Source organism: Arvicola amphibius, chromosome 5 (assembly GCF_903992535.2).
Source record: "Arvicola amphibius chromosome 5, mArvAmp1.2, whole genome shotgun sequence".
Classification (NCBI taxonomy): domain Eukaryota; kingdom Metazoa; phylum Chordata; class Mammalia; order Rodentia; family Cricetidae; genus Arvicola; species Arvicola amphibius.
This window is the reverse complement of record NC_052051.1, coordinates 89928132-89940535: the sequence shown is the minus strand read 5'-3', so window position 1 is coordinate 89940535 and position 12404 is coordinate 89928132. Positions and strand designations below refer to the sequence as shown.

At 34.4% G+C, this 12404-nt stretch overlaps 1 protein-coding gene across 1 annotated transcript; it reads left to right on the top strand.

Annotated features, from left to right (window-relative positions):
* Nucleotides 1-7672: 7672 nt before the first annotated feature.
* LOC119815583 (protein tyrosine phosphatase type IVA 1-like) lies at nt 7673-8188 on the top strand. Its single transcript, XM_038331779.1, has 2 exons — nt 7673-8002; nt 8060-8188. Exons 1-2 carry the CDS (start codon nt 7676-7678, stop codon nt 8186-8188), a joined length of 456 nt encoding a protein of 151 aa, XP_038187707.1. The 5' UTR covers nt 7673-7675.
* The last annotated feature ends 4216 nt before the right edge of the window (nt 8189-12404 follow it).

Sequence of the window (12404 nt, the reverse complement as noted above, 5' to 3'; positions counted from 1 at the left end):
ATAAAAGTAACTTTGGTGGTATTTAAATTCAAGATAGTTGGTGTTTTAGATTTTATGTTTCTGAAAGTACAATAGCATGTAGGCTAAGTTAAATTAAATAATTTATATTTTCTATAATGATTGAACTAATATATATGCTCACCAATAATGTACATAATTTTATAGATAGAAAGGAGCAATAAATTCCTGAGTACTATGGAACTATAGAATGATTATAGTTAACAGTTTTGCATAATTTATTTTCTAATAGCTAAGTACTTTAATACACTTGCAGTAAAAAGTGACAAAAGGCTAGAATGATACATAAGCTAATCATAGTTAATTGATCATTCCACAATGAATATATGGATTATAATATTGCTATGGATCTCACAAGTACATATAATTGCATGTCAATCAGAATCATTTTCCAAAAACATATATGGAGCTACTAAAATAACTACAGTGTACAAGTAAAAGTTATGAATTCAATGGACAAGACTTTTTATATGAACTGTAATTATTGGTGTATTTTAAAATATAAGTTAATATTATATGCACCTATACGTCAGACTCAAAATGACATTTTGACATTCATAAAAGATATCTTATATGCAGCCTATGGTAAATATTTATTTTCAAAATCTTTGTCCTCCAATTGATTCTATCAAAGATGAAGAATGATGATTTACGATATTCATGCAGTGATGCTCATTTCCAAGTTGCTTTTGCATAATTAATTCAGAATTTCCTATTAAAAATAATAGACATTTCTGAAAATTAGTGAAGTAATTTAAATAATAAAACATATTTTATGAAGTAAGATGTTTTAGCCTCTTGTTGTATATATGTCTTTCTCAATTTTTCTTACTTAAAGTAGAATTAATATTAATTAGATGGACACTCCAGAATTACTTTAAAAGGCAGACATTCTGAATATGAAAAATAATTATAATTATTAACCATATTATTTTGGCCAAAAATGGCTTAAATTTAAATTCTAATAACTGTGAATAGTCAGCAATTAGCTAATATGTACATATTAAATGCCAGGCAATATATATGCCTGAAACACAACCCAGTGAGTATAGTACATATAACCCAAGTCTCAATTAAAATGGTAAGATATATATTTCTATTCTTGAATCTTAGGTCAGACAATAGCTAACTTTTTTTATTTTCCTTTCATTTATCTTAATGTTAAACCATTTGCAGACTTTATTTCTAAAGAACATTGTATTGATGAGCTTAGTGCACAATTATTTAAGAATATAATATTTATTTTACTTTCTGAACACAATTAGATTCTATGCTCAGCATAATATGAGCTATAAATACTTCCTGAATGAATAAAAATGTATTTCATGTTTCAATGGGTCATTGCCTGGAAAGTATGTAGCAAATTCATATTAATAGCTGAACTCAGAAGTATATCACATTAGCATAGAAAAAATTAGCTGCAGCGAAGGCAACCATTGCCTTAGTCATCTATTATTCACAATTGACACAAAAATAAATATCTGTTGTCATACAAAACAGTTCCACAATAGCCCACAATGGAGTATGACAATGGTTTATTGGGGATAAGCTCATAGAAAACATAGCTATCCACAGCCCTCTGCCTGTGCTGGGAACCAGAACCAAATCCAGCAGCCACGAGGCCTGCTTATGCTCTACATCTGCATTTATAGTACAAGAGACTACGTTCAAAGTGGTCTGGTATCTGAAGGGCTATTGGCTGAAGGAGTTCCCATAGTAAATATCCATAACAAAATACTGGCAAATGAACTCAACAGTTCATTTAAAAGATCATCCCCTACAAGAAAATGCCACAACTTCCTCAGAGAAAAGGATGATTCAATATACATAAATGATTAATGTAAAGTACCATTTTAAGGGGAATTTGGTGCATAATTACTGAAGCATTCCACCCATAGTTCGAGCTAAGCTATGCACTATTTGCTTCTATTCTGACCTCTTCAAACATTTTTTTTTTATGATCAATTTTACTTACATTGTTAATGCTTTGTTGGTACCTAATGGAGTTAATGATCTATGACAGTTTGCATATTTTAAGTCATACTAATGACAAAAATGAAAAATTGAAGGAAAGATGCCTATCTTTTTATATCAATTTCTGGACCAAACGATACTGCATGTCCTCTAGTTTTATTCCCAGTGTTGCAATGTATACGAGTTTCTATAATGTAATAGCTAGGCAGTATAAGTGTTAGGAAATGGGCAGTGGGGACTTCACCTTGCAGGACACTGGCCAGCTACCATTTCATTCTAAAGAATACTTCTGGATAATGTTCAAAGCTTTTGCTAGTTCTCATACTTTAAAGGACACACAAAGACACAGAAAGCAGCTAGAGCACATTACTGAGGGAGGCTTTTTGTTTGCAAATGCAAAGTTATAATACAGATAAGCACTGCTAATTCTTGATTTATCCACACCCACACATCAGGAACCTTAGACGTGTGCCACTGGGGGAAACCACTGAGATATCCATAAGGAATCTTGTTATTGAAAGAACTCACGGTAATCACTCCATGTTTTCCTTTTGCCATGCTCCTTATCAGCAGCAGCCTAAATTGTTGTACTTGTAGTGAATATCCATGCTCAGCAACTACTATGAATCAGGAAATTTCAGAAATAAGCAATATACCAGAAATAGCATTACCATTATATTGCTTATGATACCAAGCCAGGGCTTTAGGAGATATAAATGGGACTTTCCAAGTTCATCTGTTTATTAGATCCTACAAAGGTCCCAGATTTACAATCCACAGAAAGAAGTTCAATATACTTATATTTCTTCTTACTTGACTTTTAATCAGGAAAAAAAAAATTATAAAAGCATGATAGTACCATTTTTCCAAATTACTGTCTTTAAAAAATATCTCTTACAAACCTAGGTATTTAAAAACACAACATTTTGGGGGTGGGGAGCTATATCACTTTTAGTTTGTGAGTTGATTAAATTTCTTGAGTTATAAGCTTTTGTGGCATCTGAGATTCGAGTCTCTCAAACCAATTGCCTCTACCTAACCAAGGAATGACTCTGAAATTCCATATTTTCATTTGCATAGGGGAGACTATTTTTTTCTCACCTCAAGTATTTTATTTTTTATTTTTTTTATTAAAAATTTCCATCTCCTCCCCTCCTCCTTCCCCTTCCCTCCCCTCCCCTCCACCCATACCCCCACTCCCTCCCTCTCCAAGCCAAAGAGCCATCAGGGTTCCCTTCACTATGTTAAGTCCAAGGTCCTCCCAGCTCCCCCTAAGTCCAGGAAGGTGAGCAACCAAATTGACAAGGCTCCCAGTGAGCCCGTCCATGCTGTAGAGTTCATGCTCATCGCCATTGTCCTTGGTTTCTCAGTCCTCCTCCACCATCAGCCACATTCAGAGAGTCCGGTTTGGTCCCCTGTTCCATCAGTTCCATTCCTACTGGACTTGGTGGTCTCCCGTTAGATCTGTCCCACCGTCTCAATGGGTGAACGCACCCCTCACGGTTCTGATTTCCTTGCTCATGATCTCCCTCCTTTTGCTCCTCATCAGGACCTTGGGAGCTCAGTCTGGTGCTCCAATGTGGGGCTCTGTCATTTTCTCCATCCATCGCCAGGTGAAGGTTCTATGGTGATATACAAGATATTCATGAGTATGGTAATAGAATCTGGACATTTCTGGCTCTCTCTCCTCAGCTGTCCAAGGAACTAGCTGGGGGCATCTTCCTGGACACCTGGGAACCCCTCTAGTAACAGAAAACCCTTTTACCACTGTATATATAAGGTATAGTATTTGAAAAAAAAATCTCACCTTTAATTTTATTTATTATAAGCCCATAAAACATTCATTCCCTTATTAAAAGGCATTTTAGTGCCCTTTACCAGAGGTCTGAAATTTTTAGGAAAATATGTAAGCAGAAAAATTATGAAACTTAGCAGTAATTCCTTTGCACAAAATGCATGTTAAGCTTTAAGAAATCAAGGAAACATTTCATTATACAAAACTGCTGCAGAAGAAAAATGTTTCCAAAGGCAGAGTTCACTAATCATTCCTTCCTCATTAACAGGCTGAAAATTAATGCCAAAGTCATTAATATGCTAAACTTGACTTTCATGAGGATAAATCAATTTGCGGAAAGACGCATGAAAAATTTTAATAATTTAACAGCTACAAAAACAGCAGATGTGAGATATCAAAGATAAAATAGAACAAAGAAAATGAGGCAAATATTTAAAGAATGCTAGAACTAGAGAGCAAAAAGAAGAAGAAATTTAAATGGTAAGCAAGAAAAACAAGAAATAATCAAACTGACAAAAAAGAAGAAACAAAATGCAAATTGAAAGTAAATTAAAGTATGTATCTTATCAAAAACTCATGTAACAAATAAAATAACTTATGAATATGGAAATCACAAACACATGTGTAACATGAGGTACTGCTTTTTGGGGTTTTAGTCCTGCCCAGTTCCCACAGCCAGCAAGTCCCAAAGAAAATCACACAGAGAGTCTATATTAATAATAAACTGATTGGCCCATTAGCTCAGGTTTCATATTAGCTCTTATAACGAATATTAACCCATTATCCTTATCTATGTTAGCCACATGGCTCAGTACCTTTTTCAGCGGGGCAGGTCACATCCTGCTTCCTCAATGGTCTGGGCAGGTCTGGAGGAATGAGCTTCCTCCTTCCTAGAATTCTCCTATTCTCATGACCCTGCCTCTGCTTCCTGTCTGGTTGACCCACCAATACTTCTTGCCTGGCCAATCAGTGTTTATTTAAAACATGATTGACAGAATATAGATAATTCTCCTGCACCACACATGCTAACAATAAAGAATCAAATTAACTATTTTGTAAAATTACCAAAAAGTATCAATGTTCATATCAAAGTAGATATTAAGTAATTCTATCACTATGTGTTAGCCACATAAATAATTTGCTGAAAAAAAAACCAGTAAAAATATTTCTTAAATGTGAAATATGCAGTATATTTTTGGTAAATCATTTAAACATTAGTTATTTGAAATAAGGAATTGTAATTTTGTAAATCTATGTCAAACATGAAATGTGATGAATAAAATCCCACAGAAGGACATAAGGAAGAATGCAATAAATAAAATCATTTTATTAATTCTGTATTGGTGGCTCACTTATCTTCATTGTTAGTTTAGAACTGTTATCTCAATATATTTTTTGAGATTTTTTAAGGACTTTGGTTTTAGGATGAGAAAACAACCCTGCAAAAAAGCAAAGTCTAGTTTATTTCTAAATCATATTAGTACAGAAAAGCAAGAGAGCTCAGGAGAGGATGCTGTTCATTAGCTTACCTTATGTTATCTGCAATATGATACAAATATGGCATGACCAGAACTGTGCCCAGAACCCCAATGGGTACAGTTTTAAATCCCAATAAATAAACATGCTCTGAGTAAAGATGCTGGCCTGTTACTCTTGCATAAAACGTCATACATTGTGTGGCTTAAATAAAATTTGTGTCTCATTGTTCTGTAGGCCAAGAAATTCAAGATTGTTTTTCATCTAGTTCATCTCTAATAAGGAGTGTCCTCCTGACTGGAGCATTATTCTGATTAAGTTTTATTTTTACTATTTTATCTATGCAAATATTTTATTATTCATACTCGATAGATTAGAAGATAAAGATTGAAATGAAAATAAGTTCTAAAACTATTGGATTACCACTATGATTTCTTTTTAACATAACATAAAGCCTATGGTACACCAGGAAAACTCCAAAATTCAACAAGTAAATATTTTTTTTTAATTTCATTGGCCCATTTTTTGTTTCATTGTTTTAACTGTAGCTTTAATGTCTTGATCTCCTTTCCCACAAAAGGGAATTGCAAGGTTTTTCTTGAAGCATTTATGCAGACCACAGTGCAGTTAAAGATACTGTAATAGTCCTAAAGTAGAAAAGGCACATTCTAAGATGTATCTTTTCGTAATTTCCTGAAAGACAAATCTAAGTTTAAAAGGTGGTCTTATGATGCAAGAATGAAAGTGAGGATTTTCTCTGGTTTCTGTGGTTTAGAAGAAGTGTACAATTTTGATGTAAATCTTCTGTACTTAGAATGCTGTGATTGGGCATGCATGCCATACTTTATGCTGATAAATTACAATAATGCTACAATCCTGACACTTTATGTTTAAAACTGTGTTAATTATTAAGACAGTTTGGGAGATTAGACAACATCAGGGCATAACGTTTTCACATTGTGCTTCTTTCTCAGAAAAACATTGTTTTGTTCAGAACCAGCAAAACAACTCAATTAGAAAAGAAGTGTCTACCAAATATAGAAACACTGCATAAATTCCAGCTGTACACTTTGAATAGTTTGGCACTAATAGAAATTAAGCACAACCTTCAAACCACAACCCTCTATTGCTGCTCTCTGTGACATATTTATTGCAATTCCTTTCTCTTTGTTTTCTTCCTATGTTCCTTTTATATTCTTTCCTTTCTGTTGCTGTGATGGAACACTCTGACCAAGAACGACTTAGAGGAAGCAAGGGATCACTTGACTTAAACATCTTTCATGCAATAATCACTGAAAAAGTCAAGGCAGGGCCACAAGCAGGAAGTCAACGCAGAACCATGGAGGACACTATTCGCTGGTTTGCTGATGCTCAGCAGTCTTTCTGCTCAGTAAGCCTTCTTCTTAGTTCAGGCCCACCTGCCTACCATGCCTTTCACAGTGGGCCCACCCCCCACACCAATTACAAACTAAGCCAAACTCTCATAAGCTTGCTGAAAGGCCAGTCACATCTGGGAAGTTCCCCAATTAAGACTTCTCAAGAATGGTTCTGGGATGTGTCAAACTGACAGCCGAAACTAACTAGGACATCATGTATTGTTCATCTTCCATATCTAATTATCTCTGATCTTCCATTCTAATTAGATTAAGACCTTGTTAGTATTTCATTTAGAAACATTCTTATGGTATCAGATTCTCTTTGGGTTTTATTTCCAAATGAAAGAAAATGATTTAATCCTCATTTTTAATGATATCTTCTAAAGTAACTATTCTGAAATGACAATACTTCATATAAAACTTTGAAGTCCCCTGCTTCTGTGTGTATATCTTTGCATAAGTTTTACATTAGAAAAGCGATAATCCATCCATTTCTTCATCAAGTCGCACCTCATGCTTGGATTTTGCATTTTTAGTTGTAATGTTTCACAAAAATAACTTAAATTTATCAGTTTGACTCAATACTTAAGAAAGTGGTTCATTAGTGTTTTCCTTTGGTTTTGCTTATTTTTGAGATAATAATTTAATTACAACATTTCTCCCTTCCCAATCCTCCTTCTAAATATTCCCATATGCCCCTTCCTGCTCTCCTTCAAATTCATGGCTTCTTTTTTCATTAATTGTTATTGTATGCATATATATACATATATATATATATATATTTGTATATACATGTATATTCCTAAATATAAACTGTTGAGTCCATTTTTATTTAGTATTTAGCCATTATATCTTAAAGTATTTTACCATAAAGTGTTCTTTATTGTCTCTTTTGTTTTATTCTTAATTTTCAATGAATTTAGTGCTAGAGTTTCTGTCAAAATGGCCTCTCACTATTCGCAAAAGCCCATAGTTAACATTGACTAATTTTTATGAGTTTTATAATTAAAGACATAAGCAATCGATATTGGCTCGAATGAACGGCCCTACTCCTGTGGAAGTCACATACAAGAACATGAGATTCCTTATTACACACAATCCAACCAATGAGACCTTAAACAAATTTATAGAGGAACTTAAGAAGTATGGAGTTACCACAATAGTAAGAGTATGTGAAGCAATTTACGACACTACTCTCGTGGAGAAAGAAGGCATTCATGTTCTTGACTGGCCTTTTGATGATGGCACACCACCATCCAACCAGATTGTTGATGATTGGTTAAGTCTTGTAAAGATTAAATTTCGTGAAGAACGTGGCTGCTGTATTGCTGTCCATTGTGTTGCAGGCCTTGGCAGAGCTCCAGTGCTTGTTGCCCTAGCATTAATTGCAGGTGGAATGAAATAAGAAGATGCAGTACAGTTCCTAAGACAAAAGCGGCGTGGAGCTTTTAACAGCAAGCAACTCTTTTATCTGGAGAAGTACCGTCCTGAGATGCGGCTGCGCTTCAAGGATTCCAATGGTCATAGAAACAACTGTTGTATCCAATAAAACTGGGATGCCTGATACCATTGCCTTTGAAGTGGAACTTCAGATGGGACCTGATTTGTCATACATAATTAGCCAACATGTTGGCTTATTGAATAAGTCTGCTGAAACTTCCACGGGAATATTGAAAACCAGTCTTACCAGGCCACAAGCTTGACAGAATTGCATCCTCTATATTTGGGTTATGATCAACCTGTTTGGACACTTAAGCAAAAGATCTTTGCTGGTCAGCATTTAAAATGTGCTTATTATTTGTACCAATTGACCCTTCCTAAAATACGGTATTGAGTTATGTCCTTATATGTACCCTGTGCCAGAGTATTATTAGTATATAAGGAATTTAGAAAGATTAGGTGCCAAAATACCCATCACAATACCTGTATACTTTAGCATCATACAGAACCAAAATTACAGGAACTGAGAACACTCTAGACTTTCCATGGTTTATTCCTTCAGTCATTTCAAACACTGCAGGGCTTCTCGTTTTCTGCCTGCTCACTCTATGTTTACGTCTCCCACACTCATACCAGATTACATCAGGTTTGCTTAGCCATCAATATTTTTTAGCAAGTCTTGTGCTGTCTTTATGTCTTTCTTTGTGATGTTATGGGAAACCTCCATTTGAAAATCGACTTTGTTACAGAACCACATATCTTCAATAATGTCTCCAGACAAAAAGCCTTAGTTAATTTAGTTAATTTAAGATTTGCACTCAAAGGTGCAACTTACAGGGAAGGCCTGATAAAGAATGGGAGGAAGCCGGGCGGTGGTGGCGCACGCCTTTAATCCCAGCACTCGGGAGGCAGAGGCAGACAGATCTCTGAGTTCGAGGCCAGCCTGGTCTACAAGAGCTAGATCCAGGACAGGCTCTAGAAACTACAGGGAAACCCTGTCTCAAAAAACCAAAAAAAAAAAAAAATGGGAGGAGGCTATTAATATTTTTAGTAAAATGTTGCCTTTGTCTCGTGCAGAGCATGTAGAACATGCTCTTTAATTTAGTAAATATTTTTAAAAGGTATAGATACATTGTTGTAGCTAACCAATTCTTAATCAAAATTTCTGAAATTCTTTTTTTTCCATACCTATCAAAAGTTGTTTTCCAACTTGCTTGAATTATGGTTTTCCCATTCTCTTCCCAACCTCTCTTGCAAAAACAAAAAAAAAAAAAAAAAAAAAAAAAAAAAAAAAAGAATATGTGGGATCTGCTAATGAACTGAGCAGACATATTTGAAATGCCTTTTCAGCTGTGTAACTTAATAATTGGATACTTGATCATTTGTTTTATTATGTAATTGATAAAGTGGTGATGAGTATTAATGTTAGTTCAACCATATATTTATACTGTCTGGGAATGTGTGGTTATAGTTCTGTGGGAGAAATAGTTTGTCAGTGTTCACCAGCTTGTAAAAACTTAGTGCAAGAGCTTCAACATCTAAATAAATAATGAAATGCATTTGTCACTAAAAAAAAAAAAATAAGTCCACAGATACCCACAAGAGGTATCATGAGCTGTCCAACATAGATGCTGGAATCAAATCTGCGTCCTCTAGAGGAAAAAGAAATGCTCTTAACAACCAAGCAATGTCACCAGGTCTTTCTACATAATGTAATATATTTGGAATATATATGAATGTACATATGTATAATATAAGCACTGAGGTCAGAGTGGAACATTCTGTGTATGAATAAGGTGTTATTTAAAATTGTTTATTAGTTAATTGAGAATTTCCTGTGTTTGGATCATGTTCATCTCCCTTTTCAAACTCCATGCACATACTTCCCTCTTCTTCACTATGCACATGAGTGTGTCCATATTTTTTATTAACACCTATCAAAGCACATTTGCATTGCCGAACTGTTCTTAAGTATGAGGCCTTCCACAAAGTATAGTCAGCTAATTAGGGGTCACAATCTACAAAAAACTACTCTCCCCCTCTAAGCTGCCTTCAATTTTCAATAGTTCCTCCACTTGTGGAGTGGAAGTTAGTACTTAACTTCTTCTCCATGCTAGTGTTTGGCTTGCTTGGGCTTGCACAGATCTTGTGCGATTTCTAGTTTTGAAAAAAAAAATATCCACCAGAATAATTCTGCATTAAAAGAATTGTCAAACATGTTGCATTATCTTAGATTTGAAAAATGTATTCCAAAACTCGGTACTTATATCCATTCTTCTTATATTGTTTCTTTAAAGATATACTGCATGGTTTATCCATGCATTTTTCTAGTCCTGAGGGTCTAAATACTTCTAGATACTGGTGCCATAATTTTCCATTTCATCTTCAATAACATAGTGACCCATTCATGATATAGCTGATGTATATCCAGGTTATTCTATAATACATATATATATATATATATAATATAACATATAATATATATATAATATAACATATAATATATATATATCAAGAGAGAGAAAGAAAGAGAGAGAGAGAGAGAGAGAGAGAGAGAGAGAGAGAGAGAGAGAGAGAGAGAGAGAGAGAATTGTGAGTCATGACTGGATAGTTCACCTCCGTAGTAGTTTATTTTGGTGTTAAATTTCTGTTCTGGGGGGAAAAAGTGTACACAAGAAAATTCTGCTTTCATAGAGTTCCAAACCCACTAATCACTTTAAATTATTTACTCAGTTCATATGATGATGATCACCTGCATAATAATCTATAATTTGAAAGTTAAACTTACTAATTCTCTATACCATGGTTCATTGCCTGTTTGACTATACAAGAGTCACTGCTTATTTATGTTTAATTCAATATTTGAGAATATATAGATTTTGCATTTAGCAAACTATGTTGTTAATTTAATACATCTTTAAATTCAGTATGTGGTGAATAAAGAAATGTTATATTTCCATGATGGTTTCTGGGGTACAGCATTGATTTCATTGTCATAAGTCAAATAGAATTAGAATTTATCTGATTTAATAGGTTTTTTAATTAAAAGAAAAGCTCAGTTAAATAAAGAATATGAGAAATAAAACATAAGGATTATTAAATAATCTGACAATCCAAGTCAAGTTATTAAATTTAAATTTTTAAGATATGAACTCTCTCCTCGTTTTTCCAAAGTGTAATCTATTAAACCCATAAAGATGTTCTGATCTGAGGCTGCATTAGGTTCCTTCACTGGCAAACTATTTCAAAGAAGTATTATATATGAATGTTTTGCTTGCATGTATATACATGCACCATGCATGTATAATGCTATAGTAGGCTAGAAGAGGGCATTAGAATTAGCAGAACTGGAGTAATAGACACTGTGCTGCCATGGTGATGCAGGAACTGAAACCAGGGCTTTGAAAAGTCTCCAGTCCCTTATAAAGTCTTAAGGTGCTGATTCAAGTATACGCAAATTCCTTTTTCAGGTTCCGGGATCCCTCTCCCACTTCCCCACTTCTTCCTAATAGCAGTCATCAATTGCCTTTAGCTCTTCATCCAGAAGCGGGGACAATGAGAGATTGTCCCATCTTCATCAGCATATCAGCTGCTGTTATTGCAGGTCCTGTATAGGTGACAATATTTCATGGTTGTAGCTTCCCCATAATATCTGGAAGATACAGTGTTGTAATAGACATCTTCGTCCTCTGGATCTTAGCATCTTTCTCTTCCATCTTTTATGATTTCCCATGATGTTAGGTATAGAAAGTATGTTGTATATGTACCAGATGTGGTTGGCCAGTTGCTGTCTGCATTTTGGCTAACTGTGCCTTTCTGTAATGGTCTCTATCTGTTGCGAAAAAAGCTTCTTTGGGAAATATTGCTATATTGTGTGTATTGTTTCAAGGCATTATCTTTCTCAACTATATTTGAAGTGGAATTTTAATGGTCTTCACTATATTTTTTCTATATGTGTGATAAAGAGATTTTGCACTATGGAATTCTGAACATGTAGTTCTTTTGTCTGACATCTCAAACAGTTTTTTAAGAGCTTCACCAAATTAAGAATTTGTTTTTTTATAACAGATACCATATCAGACATTATAGAAAAAGGCACAGACAACACATATTCCCACTGTAATAAATCTGCTATGAGAATTGAGTGCAAATACACTTTAAACTGTGCTCAACATTTCATCTTCTTCTCAGTGTTGGAGCTGTTTTTAATCTGTGTTATAAGAGATTGTATCAGGATGGATGTAATTGGTGGGATACATCTTGAGTGGTATGCAATGTATAAGGCAAGAACTCATTGTACAAGATTGTGTTGCTCACTGTAAGGT